We start from the raw sequence: 22,178 nt of genomic DNA, 5'->3' as shown, positions 1-22,178 counted from the left end.
AATGTTCTTTCCTGCTTGGGAGACCCAAACTAAGGTATGTAAACAACTGCAAGATAGTATCTGAAGGCTACATAAAGAATCCTTTCCTAAGTGTGTGTCCTACAGTATTTTACCCATATAATCTAATTTTGAGATGTTTTCTTTGCACCAGGTAGAAATACTTTAATGTTAATTGACATGAGGTTATTCTTAAATTGAAACAAATATTAACCTGAAGGCACCTAGGATATAAAGATGGAGGAAGCCGAATAATAATTATGTTCACAAATTCACTCTAATCTCAAGCAACCTATGATTTTCTCTTTCAAATGGCATGAAAGAGCAGCACAAAATTCACAGCTTTGATCTTTTTCTGCTCAACAGAAGAAGTACCGGCAGCATCCAGATGCTTTGAAGTTTACCAGTATTAAAGACACTCCGGAGATGGTCCAGGCCAGAATTAGTTATACCCAAGCAGTGGATGTAAGTGATAATGTATATACATTATGACTCTAAGAGTGGGCTCTTCTTTCAACCCTGCGATTGAAGCTGAGGGGTTCTTGGCTTGCTCCTTCTGTTATTCTAAGGATGAAGGAGCTTCTTATCCTTTGCTGAGACTCACCTTAGCAGGGGTGCTTCTTCATCAGGATGCAAATGGGGTGTTACCGCTGCTCTTAGCTGCCAAGTGGGGCTCCACCACCCCAATGCCTCCAGCTTTTATTCCTTCCCATTTGCATGTCTCCAGGATTTGTCTGTGGTTAAGGCCTTTTCCCCTTCCTTTTGTTTTGAAACACTGTTTTCAGAAATGGGACTTAGGGGCAAAATTCTTGATGATTGGAATACTTAGGAATTGGAATGCTTAGGGTTTCTTGGGACCCAGGGCAGGAATTCTGGCTTTCTGAATTCCCCTAAAGACTTTGAAAGTGATTTGGATCTGATTTATGTACATTAAACTAACTTTCAAGCCATTTCCCATCTTCCCTTTATAAAGTGAAACCAAAATCTGGCCTTTTGCCCTCTCAGCGCAGAGTTCCTTGGAGACTGGGAAGAATGACGAGGTCCTCTAAAAATTCACGTTAAGGCAGGATTAGCCCTGTTTGGCTGATTCTCCTGAGAGGGCCCCCTGGGTCATTGCGCAGGACAGACAGGCCTTTAAAATATCTTCAGACCTTTGCCACGAGGGAAATTGACAAACCTTGGTAGGGAGGAGTTGCCAAATGTCTCCCTTGCTTCCCAATTGAAGAAATTACTCCTGTTGTGCTGTATTCGAAAGACATTCTGAGATGGCTCGAGTGCCTATCTGAATATGTTATGGGATGGTTTACAGACTTATGGGTTTAAAAATTTATTATTTCTTGACAATCAGCCTGTCAGAAGCAAATTTAATTCTGAGAAACATAGATGGTCAAACAAGAACTTGTGTAGGAAGAGAAAAAAGATACCTGCATTTTCCTTATCCTAACCAACTCTAGGGGGCACTGCTGTGATACGCAGAAACTTGGACACGTCTAATAAGATTTGGGATGGAAAAGCCTGGTTTAGAAACTTTCTCCGGTGGTGGATGCCAACTCCTTGTGTCACTGCTAACTGCTAGAATTATCATAAGCCCAGATCAGAGATCTGGATGGACAGAGCCCCAGACCCACCCAACCCACTGGGAAGAGGTTTATTAATTAGCATAAGAATCCTTGAGGTGGCAGGGATGGGGGGAGGATGGAGGTAGGTCCAGGGAAAATCTCAGCTGTGGAAGAACCATTCTCTCTTGTGCCTGCTGTATTTTGAGGTCCTCTCCTTGTTGTTATTGTTCAGCCGCTCAGTCATGTCAGCTCTTAGCCACCCCATGGACTGCCGCACTCCAGGCTTCCCCATCTTGCCCTATCTTCTGGAGTTTGCTCAAATTCATGTCCATTGAGTCTGTAATGCCATCCAACCATCTCATCCTCAGTCGCATGTCCTCTCCTCAGTTCAGTTCAGTTCAGTCGCTCAGTCGTGTCCAACTCTTTGCGACCACATGAATCGCAGCACCCCAGGCCGCCCTGTCCATCACCAACTCCCGGAGTTCACTCAGACTCACGTCCATTGAGTCAGTGATGCCATCCAGCCATCTCATCCTCTGTCGTCCCCTTCTCCTCCTGCCCCCAGTCCCTCCCAGAGTCTTTAACAATGAGTCAACTCTTCACATGAGGTGGCCAAAGTACTGGAGTTTCAGCTTTAGCATCATTCCTTCCAAAGAAATCCCAGGGCTGATCTTCAGAATGGACTGGTTGGATCTCCTTGCAGTCCAAGGGACTCTCAAGAGTCATCTCCAACACCACAGTTCAAAACCTAGCTCATAGTTAATAACGAAATTACTAGAGATTAACCAGATCTCGTTCTCTCATTTGACACCCATCTCAGCAGTGTGCTCCAAGGGGAGTGTTCACTGAGAGGGCAAGTTTCAGCCTGTCATGTTCTGGGCTTGGGAAGAACTTGGGAGGGAGTGACGTGCATGTCATCCACACAGGTGAGGATCACTGTGCCGTCCAGGAGGAGGCAGGACACCCAAGATCCTGTCTCCACAGGGAGGGAACAGCGGCAGCGCCTTTGTCTCCTGGAGGGTAACCTGGCTGATGGTTGCATGGGGGAGGCTTCTGGGTTTAATGCAAAATCTCTCTGCATCCACAGAGGTTGTACCGAGAGCAAGGAGAAAACCTAAAGCATCACTACACGCAGACCACTGACCTCCCTGAAGTCCTGCTGGCCAAGCTGAATGCCATGAATATCAGCGAGGTGAGGCTGGGGAATATCAGGAGGGGAAAGGGAAAGTGTTTGTCTTTCAGTTGTGTCCGACTCTTTGCGACCCCATGGACTGTAACGCATGAGGCTTCTCTGTGCATGGGATTCTCCAGGCAAGAATACTGGAGTGGGTAACCATTCCCTTCTCCAAGAGATCACTCCAACCCAGGGATCGAACTTGAGTCTCCTGCATTACAGGCAGATTCTTTACCATGTGAACCACCAGGGAAGCCCTGATGGAGGGGGCCGTTGGTTTTAATTGCGGGAGATCCCAGACCTGCACAGTGGCACTACATCTGTGCTTGGAAGCATCCTGAGCTCCCGCTCTCGGTTTAATGCTCTGCTGTCACTGAAATATGCAAGTTTCCTAAACAAGGGGCCCCATGTTTTCCTTTCCACTGGACCCTACACACTGTGGCTGGTCGTGCAGAAGAGCCAAGCACATTGATAAGGATGAGACTGGGAAAACTTCCTTTGTACAAAGGGCATTTATACTGAGGGGCTGGAATATAGGTGAAGCCGTATTTTCTATACAGAAGCTATATTCTATAGCCTCAGAATATAGGTGAAGACATCCAGCCAAAGAGAGACTTGGGAGACTGAGCTCTTTCCTTCCCTCATCCCTGTCAGCAACCCCTTGCCTCTTCTTCAGTGGAGACAGTCGAATCCCCTTGATTCTCCGTCAGGAGCTGTGCGCCTACAGCCTCATGCCTCCTTCCAATCAGCTTGCTGTTCAGAACAATCTGGTTCTGACTCCAGAGCTCTTGCCTTTTAAACCCCACCCCTAGCCCCACGGCACCCCCTCCAAGGCTGGACACGAGACAGGTTCCAGCTCTCGGTTGATTTTTTCTGGACCACAGTGATCTCTTATTTGGGGGCTGCTGCTGCTGCTGCTAAGTCATTCAGTGTCCGACTCTTAGCGACCCCATGGACTGTAGCCCACCAGGCTCCTCCGTCCATGGGATTTTCCAGGCAAGAGTACTGGAGTGGGGTGCCATTGCCTTCTCCTAATTGAGGGCAGCACTCCACAAGAAACCAGATTCTCATTTTGATCGTGGGAATTTAGGAAAGGTCTTTATTGGTGCCCATCTTCTCAACAGACACGTTATAAGGAATCCTGGAGCAAACTTCGAGACGGTGGCTATAAGCTGAGACTGGATGCCATTCCATTCCAGGCAGCAAAGGCTTCTGGCGAAATCATAAGTGATGTGAGCTTCCACCCACAGTCCTGTGACAACGTTTAATACTCCCCCATTTGTATTCCTTTTGCCCCTAACCCCTGCCTTCTTTTGCCTGTGGCTAATACCCTTTCCTATCCCCAACTGACTGTGTCAGGGCAATCAGATAACGACCAGTGAGAAAGAACATGCCTTACAACAACAAAAAAAATCCCCTAGCCGGGGTACAAAGCTGATGCTGGACTGTAAATATGGACCCCGGGCAGATGAAACGCACCCTCCGCCAAGCGCTTTCCTAAAGCCAGTCCATGTGAAGAGACTGTAACAATGCACCCACCTTCCTCCCAGCCTGGGCCGCCCAAGCGCTCTCATGTCCTGCCATTTCATATCCCAGCCCTTTAGTCATTGGGAGGCTTGCATATGAAAGAACGGGCCTTTTGACGACTCCCGCGCCTTTTCTTTTAACTCACCCAGTTACTGTCAAAAGAACAAAACATTTTTTTGCCCAATACCCACCTCTTCCATTCCGTGTCCCTTGTCCCTGAGCTGTTACTCTCTCCCGCTCTCTTTCCCTTTAGTACAAATACAAAGAGGCATTTGAGAAAATGAAAGGGCAGATGCTCGGCTCCCGGAGCTTGGAAGATGATATCAGCCTTGCGCATTCAGTGTACGCGAGCTCTCTGCAGAGCCAAGTAAGTGGGAGAGAACTCAGTGGAGCCTGGACCCCCAAACCTAAAGATGACGCACAGCCCACAGATGTCCTTCGTCCTTCTGGTTGTGGATTCTGGCTCCGTCCCGGCTAGCTGGGTGGCATGGTCAGGACCCTTGGCCCCTCTGGGCTTCAGCTTCTTTCTCGGTCAAGTGAGAGATTGAGCGTTCTTTGATTCTCTCATTCTATGAGTTTGACCAGCAGCCACAAACGGAGGCCTGTGGGTTGGATTTTGGACTGCAGAGGTATTTTGTTGGGTCTGCAGAGAAGATTAATTGCAGACTTTTCAAAGTGGGAAACTTGGCATGAAAGTTTTAAAGTTCTGTGAAGAAGCCAGGCCTGGATTCCTCAAGGCTACCGTTGAAGTTGATTACTGAGAGCCCCGTTTAGAAGGGATCTGTGCCCTCCCGGTCATGCAGCCAAGCCCTGCTCACCCACTTCCTCCTTCACTCAGTTATGCTACCTGACTGGCTCCTGGTGGCATCTGAGTTTGCAACCCTTGACTTTGATCCTCTGGGTGCTGGCACACGCGTGTATGGTATCCCCTTGCACATATGTGAGTTGGCGAATGGCTGGGATGAAATCTAATACTGTCCGACATGTAGTAGAGGACTAAACACTATAACACGCAGTGTCTCATTTAACCATCAACCTATTTCTAGGAACATCGTTTGTTCATCCTGGTTACTGATAAAGAAACCTAGACCCTGAGTGTCTCAGTCCCTTGCTCAAGGTCGGCTGGAAAGGGGCAGAGCTGCACATGGAGCCAGCTCTCCATCGCATGCTCTCTCCACAGCTTCACATGTTCTCTGCCTCAGTCTCCCTGTTTCTAACATTTCTTTCCACTTTCCATACCGAGGTGGGATTGGACCTGAATTGTCCGTGGCTTTATTCTAGGGGTTGGGGGAGGATGAGCAGAAGTGGGGGTGGGTGGTTAGGGAGGAGTGGGTGGAGCTTGGAGGGCAGTGGGAAGGCTGGAGGAAGAAGAGATGGAGATTATGCATCTGACTCCCCAGAAAGCCCAGAATGAGCTTTGAGGATCTTCAAACAGCTCCTCTGAGCACTGGGGTGGAGCTTGAGGTCTACAAATAGGCCTCCCCCTTCCTGCTGCAGGATGCATGTTGGGCTCTTGGGAACTCATCCCTCAGAACTGGCTTTTCAAGCATCCGACCACTGCTCCCAGTTCCCAGATTTACTAGGATGTCATTGTTTAATGCTTGAAGATGCTCTCCATCGGCTAGCATACGAGGAGAAACCCTGGTGTCTCAGTCTGAACTTGAGAGGGTGATAAGAATTGCTGGGGAGCAGGAGGCAGCTCAGCCATGCCTCTTCTTGCTTTTCAAAAGAGAGACAATCTCGACTTGAACTAGGGAACCACTGACATTTTATCTGCCCCTTGAACTTCTGTATTTTCCCCAAGTCGGGGAACCCTGAGCCTGGGTCATCCCAATCAATGACCCCCAAGAGCTGAGAGTAGCGAGTGGCAGGACCTAGAGATGAGTCCTGCTTATTAAGCCAGTCCCCATAAAAACGGAGGACCGGCCCTTCTAAGAACACCCCTCGGGGCTCACCTGGGACAGTCCCAGCACATTGCTCTCCCTCATGGCCCTGATGCAAACGGCGGCTTTGAAATAACTGTCGATCTGTCTGCCCATCTAGGTGAATTACAAGAAAGACTTTGAAAACTCAAAGGCGCAGTTCCATCTGCCGTTGGACATGGTAACCCTGGTGCATGCCAAGAAGGCTCAGACCCTGGCCAGCGACCAGGACTACAGACACCCGCTCCCCCAGTACACGTCCTTGGCTGAGGACCTGAGGCTCAGCTGCGCCAAGAGAGCTCACAAGTTGCAGAGTGAGGTAAGGGGACCTGCCTCTCTCTTCGAGCTCTTTTCCTCTTAAATTTGACTGTGAGGCAGTGACCCACAAGCTCCTGTTGGCTCGGTGGGGGCTCCAGAGATGAAGAATCCTATATCTGGGGTTTCTTTGAAGCACTGCCTCCGTTGTTCCTGCCTTGCTCTTCATAAGCACAGTCACATAAATCTATTAATAATGGTAACAATTTATTGAGTGTGTTAAGTGTGTGTTTAGTCGCTCAGTTGTGTCCGACTTTGCCACCCCATGGACTTAACTTTCTCCTATGGAGTCTGCCAGGCTCTTCTATCCATGGACTTCTCCAGGCAAGGATACTGGAGTGGGTTGCCATTTCCTTCTCCAATTTATTGAGTATTTCTGCTGAATTCTAGGCGTTGCGTTTACAAGCACTGTCTCTTTTAATACTCAAAATAACCCGATAGTTTTTATCCCCATTTTACAGAGAAACTATAATGAATCTCAAAAAAGTGAAATAGTTCATGCGAGATCACAGAACTATAAATGAGAAAGGGGGTGCTGAGATTCAAGGCTCACGGTTTAGCATGTTCAGGACTTGTCAGTGGTGTTGTTTCTGGTCCAGTTTGGGCTGGGGTTTCCTCTAGGAGCCTCATATGTTCCTGGGTCACCCGTCTTCTGAAGAGGCCTGAGGTCTGCCAGGAGAGGTGCTCAGAGCCCCTTTGGAACTAACCCAATTCAGGCAGAGGAGAGTGTCGGGCGGTTGTTGTTCAGTCGCTCAGTCATGTCCGACTCTGTGACCCCATGGACTGCAGCACGCCAGGCTTCCCTGTCTTCACCATCTCCCGAAGTTTGCTCAAACTCATGTCCATTGAGCCAGTGAGACAGAGGGCAGGGAAATCAGGGCCCCAGAAACCATCCCTGGGCCCTCCCAAGGAATCTCCAGAGGCCTTCACACTCCCCCCAAGTGCGTTTCTAGCTCATGCTGCCCACTTTCTTAAGCAGACAGGCCTGGGAGCATTGGGAAGTATTAAAGAATTTCCTCACTTACTGGAGGTATCTTCCCAACAGGCAGCAGCATCCTTTTTGGTGCTCATCTTATCCCCCAGCTTGCTACATTTCCATTGCTGGGAGATTTGCAAGTAATGGGCCTGAGTTGGAAATAAAACAAGCTCTCCCCCACCACTCCCAGCCCCCCTCAAAAAAAACCCCTGCTTTCTGGTTTGGCAGAGCCTGAGAGCTGAGTGGCGCTCAGATATGGGTTGCTGTCGTCTGTTGGAATTTTCTGCCCGTGTGCGGCGTTTACTGAGTGACATAAACTGTCAGGAACCCAGGAGCAGCTGGAGGAACTAGCAAGCCGCCACGCTCAGCTAAGGGGCCCATTTGTCACTTGAGCAGAGCCCTGACTGTCCCTGCCTCTCATTGCCTTAGCAATTGGAAGGAGGCATGCTCAGGGGGTGCCTTGGTGGCTGAAGGGAGTGAATTTGAGGCCCTCTTTAAACTGTCAGCCCAGACCCTTCAGGTACACACCCCCGCCCCCACCCCAACAGACTCAGGGCTTTGTCAGATTATTCTGGATTCATTTATTAGTTCTTTCTTAACCCATGATTAATTCATGCCACCCTCTGCTGCTGGGGTTTGTTTTGAAGACCTATTAAATCATTTCCACATTTGCCCCAAGACAGCTGACTTTCTAACCACAATCCGCTCCAGCGATTATTTTTTGATAGCCCACATGAAAATGAAAATCCGCTGAGCACCCCTCTAACAGCTACAGAGACGAGTGACAGCAGAATTATTTTCTTCTGACCTACATTTTTGTTTCCCTAATGAGCATTTACTCAGAAGTCTGTGTGCGTTCGCTGAGTATTATGTGTCTGGAGAGGCTGGTTTGGCCTTGAGTTCTAATTATGATGCTGTCTGTTGTGGGTCCTTCCTTGTTCCACAAGTTTGGTTTTTCTGATTCCTTGTAGAATTTGTACCGATCGGACCTGAACTTTATGCGGGGTGTTGCCTGCGTCATTCCAGGCACGTTAGAGATTGAAGGGAGAAAGAGAGCATCTGAACTCATCAGTGAGGTAACTGGGGGCCCAGGATGGGGTGGGGGTGTCAAGTATATTCCACAGTAGAGATTAAACAACTATCAGTGTGTCTTATTAAAGCCAATTAGATGCTACACTGTTAGCCGTGGTGACTCACCCGGCCTCTCCCCTTACTCTCTTCTCCATTCAGACAGGGTGGCACGTAAGACAACTTTGCAGATTCCGGGTCAGGTCCTGTATTAATACCATACAAGAATTATTCACTGGTTCGCAAGATGTACTTTCCCAGAATCCCTTTGAAGAGTGGCTTGTGAAAAGAGAGCAGGCTTTGGGACACAGATGGTGATTCATTTGCTGTTGTGACCTCAAGCCAGTCACCTGCCCTCTCTGAGCCTCAATATCTTAATCAGTCAAATGGGAATACTGAGACCTGTCTCATTTAGTTTTTGAGAGGATCAACAGTCATCTAAGCACTGTGCTTCTTTCTTGGCTGTGTATGAAATTGTTGCTGTAAGCCTGGTGATAATTTCTTGGTAAAAAGATAGAAGTCTAGAATTCTAAGCTTTTTGAAGTCCTGAGGAATCTTGCCCGCCTCTGTGAGGGCTCTGGGACTTCCATTCCCAGTAGACTGGCATAATGGAAGGCATTGGAAGTGAAAGGCGGTCAGCGTCCAGCCTGGGTGCCTCAGAATGGCTTATGCGTTGATTGATTAGAAGCTCTGAGCAAGCAGAATGGGCCTCACTGTGGGAGTCGAGATTTAACTCTGTGCTTTGCTTTTCCAATGAAATCTCTAAAGCAAGTGGTTTCTAAACTTCATGGTGCATCAGAATCCCCTTTGGAAACTTAAAAAAAAATTACAGAGGCCTGAGGCTACTGCCGATTTATTGAATCCCATTTCCTAGGGTGGTGTGCAGGCATGTGGGTTATTTTAAGCTGAACGATTGTTTCCCGTGTACCCCCAAAGCTGAGGAATCCAGGGTCTTCAGTGAGCAAAGGAAATTTGGGAGCAAAACATGAATTTCAGTAGTCATGTTTGTATTCGTGGCAAAGGACTAGCTCTCCCTTTCTTGTTAATAAGCATCTGATTACGTCTATCCTCCTCCTCTCTGTTTGTTCATCTCACTGAGTTCTGAGGTCACGAGAGCAGGTGATGGACTGGATTCTGGGTCACAGACTGGCAAGCTTCACAAAATTAGGGTTTATTACTCGTGCTTAAAGAGCTGATTCTTCCTCTGGTTTTGCACCTCACCTTGTCCTCTTATTCCCTCCTGTGTGTGACTTCAGAGTAAATATCGTCAGCATCCCCAGTCGCTCAAGTACACAGCCGTGACAGACACACCCAGCCTCACTCATGCAAAACTCAGCAACCAGATTACAAACGAGGTAAAACCTTCGGATGACTTCGGGATGGGCTTTTTAAAAAACTGCTAGATTGTTTAAAAAAAAAAAAAAAGTAGGAATATTTGTGGGACGAGGGAGATGGGGAGCAGGGGAAAGCATGCATGTTTGCATGGAAAGAAAGGAATATCATTAGATGAAATCTAAATCGTTTCCAGAAGGAAAAAAGGCCCAGTAGAAAGCCTGTGGTCTTGCCACCCCCCACCCCAACCCCAGATGCATTTACAGACTGACAGCATCAGTATCCCCGGGAGCTTGTTAGAAATGCTGAACCTCAGGCCCCACCCAAGAGCCATCGAATCCACGAGGTCATTTAAGACCCTCATGGGTTTGCTTTGCACACGAAAGTTTGAGAAGTGCTGGTCTGTCATTTTCTGTCCTAGCTGGGAAGATATTGGCTAACCCTTCTTCCATCATCATTCCGACGATGTGATGGGGAGGATTTGTGGTTGCCCAGGGATGGTGATTTATACAGTGTGAAGTCTGCCAGCCTTCTTGGTTCTCTGCCTTCCCAACTTCTTGCTCACCACTTTCCCAATTCTCACTGTAGTAATATTCGAGCAGAGGGGGCCCAGAGGAGAGACTCTTAATTCCATCAAATCATCGTTCCAGCTCTACCTCTTCGGAGTGGTTCTCTGACATGTTTGAAATAGCAAGTGAGCTTGGCAGAGAATGAAATGAGTTTTTCAGATTCTCCCTTCTGACCCTAGCTTTTGAAAGTCAGTTGAGATTTGGGCATTTATATATTAGTTTCCACACCTACCCCAAGATTGGGTTAAGAAGACCCAAAGGGCTGTGTAGCAACGTTATCAATTTAAGATTCCCACCGAACCTATCTTGCCTGCTTTGTGATCGGGGTGCTATGGGATAGTAATGCCTCCTTCAGTGGCCTCTGGCCTCAGAGAACTCGGCAACCGCAGGCCATTTCTAATTACAAGAGCATGTGTTTTCATGCCGGCTGAGGCCCTGCACGGGAGCACTGGTGTGTTTGCCCGTGGGAGGATCCTGGGACTTTAGTGAAGGATGCAGATGGGGTTTGGGAACCTCCTTTCCAACCAGCAGAACGGCTCCTAAATTTCCCAGATATTAACATTGTCTTTATACTGTGTTCTCAGCAAAAAAAAAAAAAAAAAAAAAAAATTATATATATATATATACACAATGGAAAGAACCGTAACAGTATTCCTAAAGGTGTTGCCCACCCCCCCCCCCCCCAATTATTGAGCAAAGTAGAGGGCAGGGAAAAATACCTTTTCTTTGACTCACCTTGGGTTCTTGGCTGGGGCTCTGTAACAAAAGACAGATGAGCAAGGGAAAAGCATTCGCATTTATTTAGGATGAGCTTTAGGGGATGCAAGAGTCTTCGTAAGGAAATGGAGATCAGGAGGAACCGTTAAACCTGCACGTTTTTATTCCAGGTTTGATGAGGAGTGTAAGATCGTGGGCAGGTGTCATAGAACAAAAAGGGATGAGCTGAGGCTAGGAAATTGGGGGACACTGAGCGAGGTCTGCTTGTTCAGATGCCTCTCGGGTTCCTCGTGGTTCAGAGATCAGATGTCCCTTTCTCCCTCCACCAGAGGGAGGGCAGCTCCCCCAGGAGGCATGTGACCTGCTTCAGGGGAAAGGTCAGAGAGAGGGCTTCCATCTCCTGCTACTTCCAGATTCCTTTTGCTTAAAATATGCATTACGCTAAGGTACCCTGTTTGGAGGTAACATGTCCTGAACCCCGTCACAGCAACTTGCAATTTTTTTACGCATTCCTTTCATAGCACTCAGTTTGACTCATGAAGGACTATCTTTCCTTCAAGTTTTTAAAAAATTTTGATGTGGACTATTTTAAATCTTTATTGAATTTCTTACAGTACTGCTTGCTTTTTTTAAAAAATTTATGTTTTTGGTTTTTTGGCCGTGAGGCACGTGGGATCCTAGCTCCCCAACCAAGGACTGAACCCACACCCTCTGCATTGGAAGGCGAAGTCTAAAACACTGGCCCTCCAGGGAAATCCCACGAAAGATTACCTTTATTGAAAGAAATATCTTCCCCAAGCTGAGGGCGTGTCCATGACATAGCGAATGGCCTTTTACAAACGTATTTATTTCCCAGTTGCAAAGGAGGGACCTCCAGTCCTGCAGAAATGCACAGCATTTACCTTCTTGTTTTTTCTTCCCCTTTCTGCCCAGCGCCTCTATAAAGCAGCAGGGGAAGATGCAAGACACCAGTACACAATGACCCTGGGCCTGCCCGAGTTTGTCCGAGCGAAAACAAACGCGGCCAATCTGAGTGACGTAAGCCTTTCCCATCGCTGAGGTTGAGACGATCTCCAAGGCCAAGTATCTGTCTGTGATGGGACATAACAGTGACCCTGCTGGCATTCGCAGAAACTTTCAACCATGTATCTGGTGGACATGCATGTTAAATATACCTTTTCCCAGATGTGTTGATATGTATGTGTCAGAGCCCACTTCCGGGAGGGTGCTAATGAGATTTTCTTTGCCAAGTTGAAAGCTTTTGCTTGTCAGAAATCCGTTCTGCGACACTACACAACAAATGAAGCGGGTAGCCTTTGTTCATGGAGTCGTGTAATTTTTTTTTTTGTTTTCTTAAGAAGATCTACATGTGTTCCTACCGTAGGCAAAATATAAGGAGTCTTGGAGGAATCTCCATGCTCAAGGCTACAAGCTGACAATAGATGCTCTGCCCTTCCAGGCGGCTCGAGTCTCTGGAGACATAGCCAGTGATGTGAGTTGAATGATATGACCTTCCATTCTGCCTAATTTCTGTTAACTTCATGTAAAACAATGTCTACGGCTGATTTCCCTGAATTAAAGCAGATCTTTCGCCATGTGAAACAGGATGTCATCCGCGGAATATATTAGTTATGAATGAGATTCTTTGATGGAGAGAGGGAAAGAAAGGCCCTGGTAATCAGAAGCTAAATGCAGGCAAAGATCTCCAGCAGAAAGGAGATTACAATTTATTTTTAATTGTAGCATCTAGGCAACCATCCCCCTGTAATGTGTGAACTGTCTGTTTTCTAACTCCACCCAGAATTAGAAAGAGAATTTGCAGTAGAAATTGTAATGTGGCCATAGCTCAGTCCCCTCTTGACTCTCTGTAGCTTCCCGCATCGGTGGTAGGGTTTGCAGCTGTGTTTCAGCCACTCGACTCATAGCGTCCATAGCTTTGGGACATGAAGGTGACTTTCTCTTTCCCACAAACAAATCGCAGAAAATGTAGCCTTCAAATAAATGGATCCTGTCTTTTGGGTTTGATGTTTTGCCAAGTGTGAGGGGATAAAGCACAAGTTTCTCATTCACCCTTTTTGATAAATTCCTTTTGGCCATAGAACTCTTATGGGGAGCGGGCCCTCGCTTTGGTTCTAAGGTTCTGGTTTTAATTAGATGGGAGGAAGGGAGCACTGTTTTAATTGTTCCTCCCCCGGGGCGGGGGAAGCAGGCTCTCCGGCCAGCCTCACTGTGCCATTTCTTATAATCATCCCCGTCTTGTGTAAGAACAGGTGATTTTCTTAGTGACCGCGAGGAAGAGGCACAGCCAGAACATCAGTGGGCCAAACGCCGGCCCCTGACCGCCTGGTTCTCCTTCTAGTTTCTCTACAGACATGACTTTGTGAAGGAGCGAGGACGGCTGATCGGGGCCCAGAGCGTGAGTGACGACCCCCGGCTCCAGCACTGTCAGCGGGTGGGCCAGCTGCAGAGCGAGCTTCAGTACAGGAGGCAGGCGGCGGGCAGCAGAGCGCAGTGCCACCTGCCCATGGACATGGTGCCTCTGGTCCACGCCCGGAAGGCCCAGGCCCTGGCCAGCGACCTTGACTACAGGACACAGTGCCACGCGTTCACGGCGCTGCCCGAGGACCTGAGGATGGCCTGGGCCAAGAAGGCTCATGCCCTGCAGAGTGAGGTAGGGGGTCTGGGGATCACACATCAGTCCCCGACTTCTTCCTCCCACCAGGCCTGGGTGCACATCTCTGCCTCTTCCTTAGCCTTTGAGATCCCTTCATCAGCCCCCGCCCCTCATCAATGACTTGCTTGGTCTGTATCATCTAGGTTGGGATTATTCAGTCCACAGATATTTACTGAGCACCTGCCATGCCACAGGCATCCCTCAAGGCCCTGGGAATATAGCGGTCAGCAAAAAAGCTCAAAAGTTCCTGGTGTCAGGGAGCTTCCAGTCTGTGGGAAGATGCAGCTGTGTGGTGTGTCAGATAGAGATAGAGCAGGAAAGTGGGGTGTGTGTCAAAGTGTGAAAGTGTTAGCTCGGTCACGTCTGACTCTTTGCGACCCCATGGACTGTGGCCCACCAGGCTCCTCTGTCCATGGGAAGTCGCCAAGCAAGAATACTGGAGTGGGTTGCCATGCCGTTCTCCAGGGCATCTTCCTGACCCAGGGATCAAACCTGGGTCTCCCCTGTTGCAGGCAGATTCTTTACCATCTGAGCCAGCAGGGATGGCCAGGTAAGCATATGTGTGCAACGTAAAAAAATGAGGGACAGGGTCATTCTCATCCTCTGTCACCCCCTTCTCCTCCTGCCTTCAATCTTTCCCAGCAGCAGGGTCTTTTCTAATGAGTCAGCTCTTCCCATCAGGTGGCCTAAGTATTGGAGCTTCACCTTCAGCATCAGTCCTTCCGATGAACATTCAGGGTTGTTTTCCTTTAGGATTGACTGACTTGATCTCCTTGCATTCCAAGGAGGATGAGATGGTTAGTGGCATTGCCGATTCAGTAGATATGAATTTTGAGCAAACTCTGGGGGATAGTGACATACAGGGACAGGGACAAGGACAGCACTGGCGTGCTGCAGTCCATGGGATCGAAAAGAGTCGGACACGACTTCGCGACTGAACAACGACAAAGACAGGGTCACTCTCGCTGCAGAGGTGACATTTGAGCAAAGACCCTGGGCAGCAGCAGCCTCAGCATATCTGGGACTGGACTGAAGCGAGTGTCTGAGTGCGTGAGTGAGGAGGATGCCCCAGGGGATGGGGTGGGGGTCGGAGAAAGAGACCCAGGGGCCGACTGTGTGCACTGGGGATGTCCCTGAGGCGAGGTGGAGAGTTGTGCCCAGAGCTGCGGTTCACCAGAGCTGACTGCTCACCAGTGTGGCACCCTCGCTCCAACACTTAGAGGTGAGAGCCTTGCTTGCTCCTCCTGTTGCACAGATGAGGTCACGTGGGAGGGGCTGAGGCAGGCCTGGCTCCAGAACCCACGCTCTCAACCATGCCACCCTCCTGAAGCAGGGGAGTCATGCTTCCTATGATGCAGGTGTGAATGCTTAGGCCCAGAGAGGGGAAGTCCCACGTGGGGGCATTAAGTCCCGCCCTTAGTGGACGTCTCCAGACTCCGTGCCTCTGAAGTCAGTTCCAGGCCACTCCAAGTCTCGGCTCCCTCAGAAGGGCCAGGGTGGTGATGGAACCGTGGTCGCAGTCAGCACTTCCAGGCCGCGTGCCCATGGCAGGCTCTGCGCCATGCTTGCTTATGTGTGTCATCTCCCCAGCCCCACAGCTCCCCCGGGAAGAAGGTGCGGTTTCAGAGCAGGTCTCATGAGACTGTAGTCACATGAACCCTTGTCATCCATATCAGGCTTTCCAAACTTGGGCAGCTTTGACACTTGGGGCTGGATGCTTTGTTGTGTGGGCCAGTCTTGTGCATTGCAGCATCCCTGGCCTCTACCCTCGAGATGCCATTAGCAGCCCCTCGATGTGACAGTCAGAAACGTCTCCATATATTGCCCAATGCACCTGGGGGATAAAACTGTACTGAGAACTCTGTTCTTAGTCGAGGACTGTCTATATGATGCACTGCCGAGCACACACAGGGCATGGTCCATAGGAACATGCCAGAGGCTGTGAGCTGTTAGGATTGTTTTCCACCAAGCCTCCTGATTCTGGAGGCCTTCAGGGCAGTAACTGCTCCGAGTTTAGTTATGTGGCACAGGCAGAGTGTTGAAAATACCCAGTTGATGATTAATTATGACAACAATGATGCAATGATTTAATGAATGCCACGATCGTCTAATTATGAATCAAGATTTGCTGGGACTGTAATACTGAGTGGGCACCAGCCAGGGGAGCGTGGAGCAGGGCATGCGTTTGCTGAAGCACAGCCCAGGACCCACTTAGAAAGCCTTCTACTTACTAGCAGGCCACCCTGAGGTCCCTAAGAAGAGGCTCTTAGTTTGACTCAGAATGCAGCCCAGGACCTTTCTGTTGGTGGCCTCATCCGGGGACAGGACAGGCCACTGTGGGGAGATTGGGGGCCCGGCTAGAAGCCCAGCTTCATCCTTCAACAGCCACTTGGCTTTCTAGGCCGTCATGTTTCTAGAAGAGCAAAGATGTTTGGTTTATTGGTGATCTCAGATTTCAGGATTCATAGATAAATGTTTTTTTAAATGCTAACATCATCATAGTATCAGACTATTACTAAGTAAGGAAAAAGACCAAAAACCAACTCTTACCTCAAGCTACCATTTATATCACTGATACTTCTGAAAAGAAAGGATATTTTAACACACACACACAAATAAGAACAACAAGAAAAAAAAGAGAGTCCTTCCCAAGAAACACTTGTTGGCAGTCATAGACTTACACTTTACCAAATGTGATATGTTTTGTGCTGAGAATTTATTGCCTGATTTAAGAATGACCATGTTGGGCTTCATGCGTTGTTTTGAAACTTCAGGTTTGTTAAACTGGGTGGTCTTGGGCCCCAAGATCCTGTGAACAGCAGACCCCCAGAATGTCCATCTGGTCTGGAGGCTTCTTCTCTTGCAGTCGTCACTGAAAATCCAATTCCATGTGGTTATGTTCCAGCGAAAAGGAAACAAAGGCTCGTTATGAGCTCATGCAGTTCAGCAGAGTTCAGGGCAGGAACAGCAGCTCCCATAGCCATCAGTCGTTCTCCCGACCTCTCCCATCCAGGCCGGAAAGCAAGCTGTGGGTCTCGGTGCTCACCCTTGGCGGGAGGGTCCTCAAGGCTGTGACTCTGAAGTCTTGTGAAAGTCGTGCTTACCTCAGGGCAAGACACGTGCTCCGCCCAGGCTGTGCTCCATCACCAGGGGGTGCTGCTTCAGTCACCTCCTCAGTCAGTCAGTTCAGTCGCTCAGTCGTGTCCGACTCTTTGCGACCCCGTGAATTGCAACACGCCAGGCCTCCCTGTCCATCACCATCTCCCGGAGTTCACTCAAACTCAAGTCCATCGAGTCAGTGATGCCATCCAACCATCTCATCCTCTGTTGTCCCCTTCTCCTCCTGCCCCCAATCCCTCTCAGCATCAGTCTTTTCCAATGAGTCAACTCTTCGCATGAGGTGGCCAAAGTACTGGAGTTTCAGCTTCAGCATCATTCCTTCCAAAGAACACCCAGGACTAATCTCCTTTAGAATGGACTGGTTGGATCTCCTTGCAGTCCAAGGGACTCTCAAGAGTCTTCTCCAACACCACAGTTCAAAAGCATCAATTCTTCGGCACTCAGCTTTCTTCACAGTCCAACTCTCACATCCATTCATGACCACTGGAAAAACCATAGCCTTGACTAGACAGACCTTTTTTGGCAAAGTAATGTCTCTGCTTTTCAATATGCTATCTAGGTTGGTCATAACCCTCCTTCCAAGGAGTAAGCGTCTTTTAATTTCATGGCTGCAATCACCATCTTCCGTGATTTTGGAGCCCCCAAAAATAAAGTCTGACACTGTTTCCCCATCTATTTCCCATGAAGTGATGGGACCAGATGCCATGATCTTAGTTTTCTGAATGTTGAGCTTTAAGCCAACCTTTTCACTCTCCTCTTTCACTTTCATCAAGAGGCTTTTTAGTTCCTCTTCACTTTCTGCCATAAGGGTGGTGTCATCAGCATATCTGAGGTTATTGATATTTCTCCCGGCAGTCTTGATTCCAGCTTGTGCTTCTTCCAGCCCAGCGTTTCTTGGTCCTTTCCAAATCTGCCACTCCACGCTCCTCTCCGTGATCTCTCATAAGGGCTGCAGGCATCCTGCAAAGCACGTGAAGGGACCGTCAAGGGGACAGTCTTGGCCCCAACCTTTATGGCTGCACGGCCTCAGGAGACTCCTTAAGCTTCCCCGGCTTCCGTTTCCCCATTAGAAATAACAGCAATGACAGTAACAATACCTAAGAAGTACGGAATGCTTATCCCGGGCTAGGCATTTATTTAAATATTTTGCACTAACGATCTCATGTAGTATCTAGGTAGATACTGTAAGTACTTCCATTTTTACAGATGTGGTAACTAACGCACCTATAAATCTTCAGGAACTTGCTCAGGGTCATAAGCTGCCAGGGAAATGACTTGCTCAAGACCATATGGCTAGTTAAGAGGCAAAGCCCAGCTCTGGGCTCCTGACTCTGGGGTTAGCGCTCTCTGGCTCCCCTTGGTGGCTAGATTAGGAACCCAGGCGCTCTGGCTCTTGAGGGTTCTCTTTTAAGAACCACCTGCACAGGGTCCCAGAGGACAGCAGCTGGTGACTCGTCTGAGAATCTGAGCATTTAACCCCCCAGATTGTTCTATAGTTGGGAATGAGAGCTTGTCCTTTGAGAATGGCACAAGGACTGAATGAAGTAATGAAAGTGAAAGCGAAGTTGCTCAGTCGTGTCTGACCCATGGACTGTAGCCTACCAGGCTCCTCCGTCCATGGGATTTTCCGGGCAAGAGTACTGGAGTGGGTTGCCATTCCCTTTTCCAGGGGATCTTCCCGACCCAGGGATCAAACCCAGGTCTCCCGCATTGCAGGCAGACGTTTTACCGTCTGAGCCACCAGGGAAGTCCCAAATGAGTCTGAAGCAAACCACACCCTTTGCAAGATAGTTGTTATAGTGATTCTTATTATTAATATGACAAATATACCCCTTCCCCTGGCCACCTCCAGGGTGCACCTCCTGGTTATGTAATTCCTGTTAGAGCTCAAGGCTTGAAAGCTACAGCCTGTGCATCTCCAGAATGGGGGGCACCAGGAATCTCACGTGTGACTCTGAAGGCATCCAGGCCTTCATATGTACAAGGGCAAGTGGTGAGCCTGCCACTTGGGGAAGTGAGGTACAGCTGGGCAGCCTGAGAAGATCTCTTATTATCTTAGAATCCTTCTTGGAAACCATCTTTGGGCCGATTCTCCTTGACTACCCTCCTTGCTCCTCCTCCCCTCTTTTATGGTGAGGTCTCGGGCAGGCGTGTTGTTTTTAGGGTCTGCGTGAATAGTCAAAGCGGGGCTGGGAGCAGAAATATCAATAGACAATCCATTTATAAGCGAGTCGGAGGCGCAGTCAGATCTTTGGGGAACCTGCGTCTTGCCTTCTGACTCACCTGCGCTCGCACTGTTCAGCTCAACAAAAGGCAAGTTGAAAGCATGCGCCCCCACTTCATCTCACTTATGAAAGGAGCAAGGCCTGGCTGTGAAGAGGCCCTGTAGGATTATTCTCTCTAACTTAGAAATTTATCCAATTTTCTCTGTTCTTTATCAGAGTGGAAGGCAAAAGCTTTGCTGGTGTAGACTGAAAGATCGCGGTATAAAAAGCAATTTCACTGACATGGGGTTTTGAAACGTGCTCCCAAACCCGAGTGATGTCCCCCTTCACCAGTGGGAAAGCAGAGTGGAATTTGCACAGGGGCCTTAACCAGCAGACAGTAGATCAGAAACGGCCCCTCTTTGAGGCCGGCTGTGAGGAGCACTGTGATTCCTGAAATGAAAGAAAGCTGAAAAGGCCGAAAGGCTGATTTCAGGAGCGGGTATTTTGCGTTACCGCAGAGCTTGTATCTAAATTAGAGAAATGCCAGCAACTTCGTTTAGTTCCAAATTTCACATTTCCTTAGAGAGTCCTTTTTCTTCCTTTAAAAATGCCTAATTTCCATATGGAGAGGAAGAAAAGCTTTTTCAGACACTGTCTCGATGTAGGTAATGGTGGGCAGATCAAGGAATGGGAATAAGATTAAACATTTCAGGAGATTCCTAATCAGGCCCATTGTCTTAAAACCCCACTTATTATTTTCTTCCTGGAATTGATGCTGTAGTTCTGATCTTCCGAGTCCTTAAGAGGAGGAAAATGGATAAAGTTTAAGCCTGTTGTGCAATGTAGGCAAATCCTGAGTAACCAGAGGAGGAGGGGTAAACTGAGGCATGGAAATATTAAGGCGGTTTACACACCATTCCCCAGTTGTAGCCAGGTTTGTTGCCGTTTTGAGAGTCCTGCAAAGAACTGCCCCTTCCCCACCACCGCAAAGAAAAAAACAAATCTAACACACAGAGTATCTTTTACCCGTCAGGACTCTCAGGTGTTTTCATGAGAACAGAGGATTGTCATGACCTTCAGGTATCACAGAGAGAAACTGAGTCACATTTTGGGACAGTGATTTGCCCTGAGTCACAGCAGGTTTGATCCAGAGCTCAAAGCCCTTTGATCCGCTGAAAGTGTGTAAAACGTTTCTGTTTAGGCAGGCGGTCAATCGCCTCACTGCCAGAATGAAACCAAATAATCAAGGCTGACATGTGGGCTGGGGTGTCTATCTCAGATCTTTCTTAAGGGATCATTCCCGTAGGTCACAACCTTCTGCTTGGAATCCAGCCAGTTTACATGTGGGACCTGCTTGTATCTTACACGTGATCCGTTACTTAATTCTGGGCAGAATGCACAAACTCAAATAGTTTGCCTTGGTGACATGCAGAACTCACCCAAATGAAGATATTGAAATGTTGTGATGAAGCATTTTTATGGATGCCACAATGGTTTGCAACCCTTTCCTGATAAAAGCCAGCGTTTTTTTCTTCCCACAGCTGCGCTACAAGTCGGATCTGATGGGCATGAAGGGGACAGGATGGCTGGCGCTGAGCTCCCCACAGATAGAAAGTGCAAAGAAAGCTGGAGAGCTCATCAGTGAGGTATCATTAACCTGACTCTACCACAAACGCAGCCCGGTGTTTATCTCCTCCTGACGAGGGGACTTGCAGGTGGACTGGAGAGCCTGGGAGGGCGCATGGCACCGGACTCCCGATTTCTTTCTGGGGCTATTTGCAACCAAATCCCAAGACAGAACAAGATTTGGCTCCCAGTGAATTCACTTGCTGGGGAGTTAAAGGCTTGTTCCAATCATTACCGGATGACCAACAAATGTTTTTATGTACAATTATAATCTAACCTGACCCATTATTTTCGTGGAGATAAGGAGAGGGTTTGCCACTCGTCTCCTGAGTTTACTCAGTTCAATGTCCTAGGGTTACCTGACTTCAGAGGGTGTTAAAAGTTGCCCAGAGATGGTTACATTAACTGAACTCCCCCCGCATGTTGATGACCCAGAGTTTCTTGCCCTGGGAACTCCTTGCGAGCATGGCACTGCCTTCTTTACTTCCTTAATAACAGAATCTACTTGAATAGGGTCTGGGCAGGGCCGACCTAAGGCTGAATCCTTCCATCTACTGAATTCCTTTTCTTGTGATGAGCTTTGGCATTTTGCAGCCTCTCTTTTCAACAATGTAAATACCTGTAAAATGGTCCTTATCACAGAGGCAGCTTGAATCTCTTCTGTATGCTGGTGAGGTGGCCACAAAGAAGAGAGATTTCTTTCCCAAGCATGTCATTGGTACATCTGGTACTGAGTAGGTAGGGTGAAGCGGCACCCGGAAAAATGCATGGTGTTTGATTGTTTCTTGAGAGTCTTGGTCTTTCTCTTACAGACCAAATACCGTAAAAAACCAGACACCATCAAGTTTACCACAGTGGTTGACTCCCCGGACCTAGTTCATGCCAAGAACAGCTACATGCATTGCAATGAGGTGGGTGTTTTCTGCAAACTCATCCCAGGCTTAATAGGGGGTAGGGCTGCACAGTGGTCAGTGCTTAAGATGTAAGTGCAAACCTTCTGTCCCTTACCTGGGTGATCTTGGGTCAGTTTTCTAATGTCTTCTAGCCATGGTTCCCTTATTTGAAAGAAAGATAATGATAGCAACCATTTCATAAGATGCAGTGAATTAAATGAGGATGAAGTAAATAAACCTTCATGAAGTTTTTAGCAAGTATTTAGAATATAGTAAGTCCTCAGTAAATGTCCCTAGTTTGACTCATAATCATCACAATAGTAATACTAAGTATTGTTGATGGACCCTTACCAAACACTAGGTCATATATATCTTAATTGTCCATAGATGATAATGGAATTAAATCTTAACATAAGCCAATTAGGAAAAAAAAAAGCAGCTCTATAAAGAACTTCTTTCTACTGTATAATTTAGCCCCATTTCCTCTCTCGTGTATTACTTT

The 22,178-nt window shown here is 48.1% G+C and overlaps 1 protein-coding gene across 1 annotated transcript in view; it reads left to right on the top strand.

Annotated features, from left to right (window-relative positions):
• Nucleotides 1-22,178, top strand: part of LOC102396100 (nebulin related anchoring protein) — a gene marked incomplete in the record, with an annotated part of 59,214 nt that overhangs the window by 28,474 nt on the left and 8,562 nt on the right. The window contains 12 exon segments of the mRNA XM_045164126.1: nucleotides 364-462; nucleotides 2,644-2,748; nucleotides 3,855-3,962; nucleotides 4,511-4,624; nucleotides 6,301-6,498; nucleotides 8,442-8,546; nucleotides 9,795-9,893; nucleotides 12,090-12,194; nucleotides 12,541-12,648; nucleotides 13,516-13,827; nucleotides 20,699-20,803; nucleotides 21,596-21,694. Coding sequence (XP_045020061.1) covers nucleotides 364-462; nucleotides 2,644-2,748; nucleotides 3,855-3,962; nucleotides 4,511-4,624; nucleotides 6,301-6,498; nucleotides 8,442-8,546; nucleotides 9,795-9,893; nucleotides 12,090-12,194; nucleotides 12,541-12,648; nucleotides 13,516-13,827; nucleotides 20,699-20,803; nucleotides 21,596-21,694 — 1,557 coding nt within the window.

The sequence above is a fragment of the Bubalus bubalis genome, chromosome 23, assembly GCF_019923935.1.
Source record: "Bubalus bubalis isolate 160015118507 breed Murrah chromosome 23, NDDB_SH_1, whole genome shotgun sequence".
NCBI classification, from domain to species: domain Eukaryota; kingdom Metazoa; phylum Chordata; class Mammalia; order Artiodactyla; family Bovidae; genus Bubalus; species Bubalus bubalis.
This window is presented reverse-complemented; position numbering and strand designations above follow the sequence as displayed.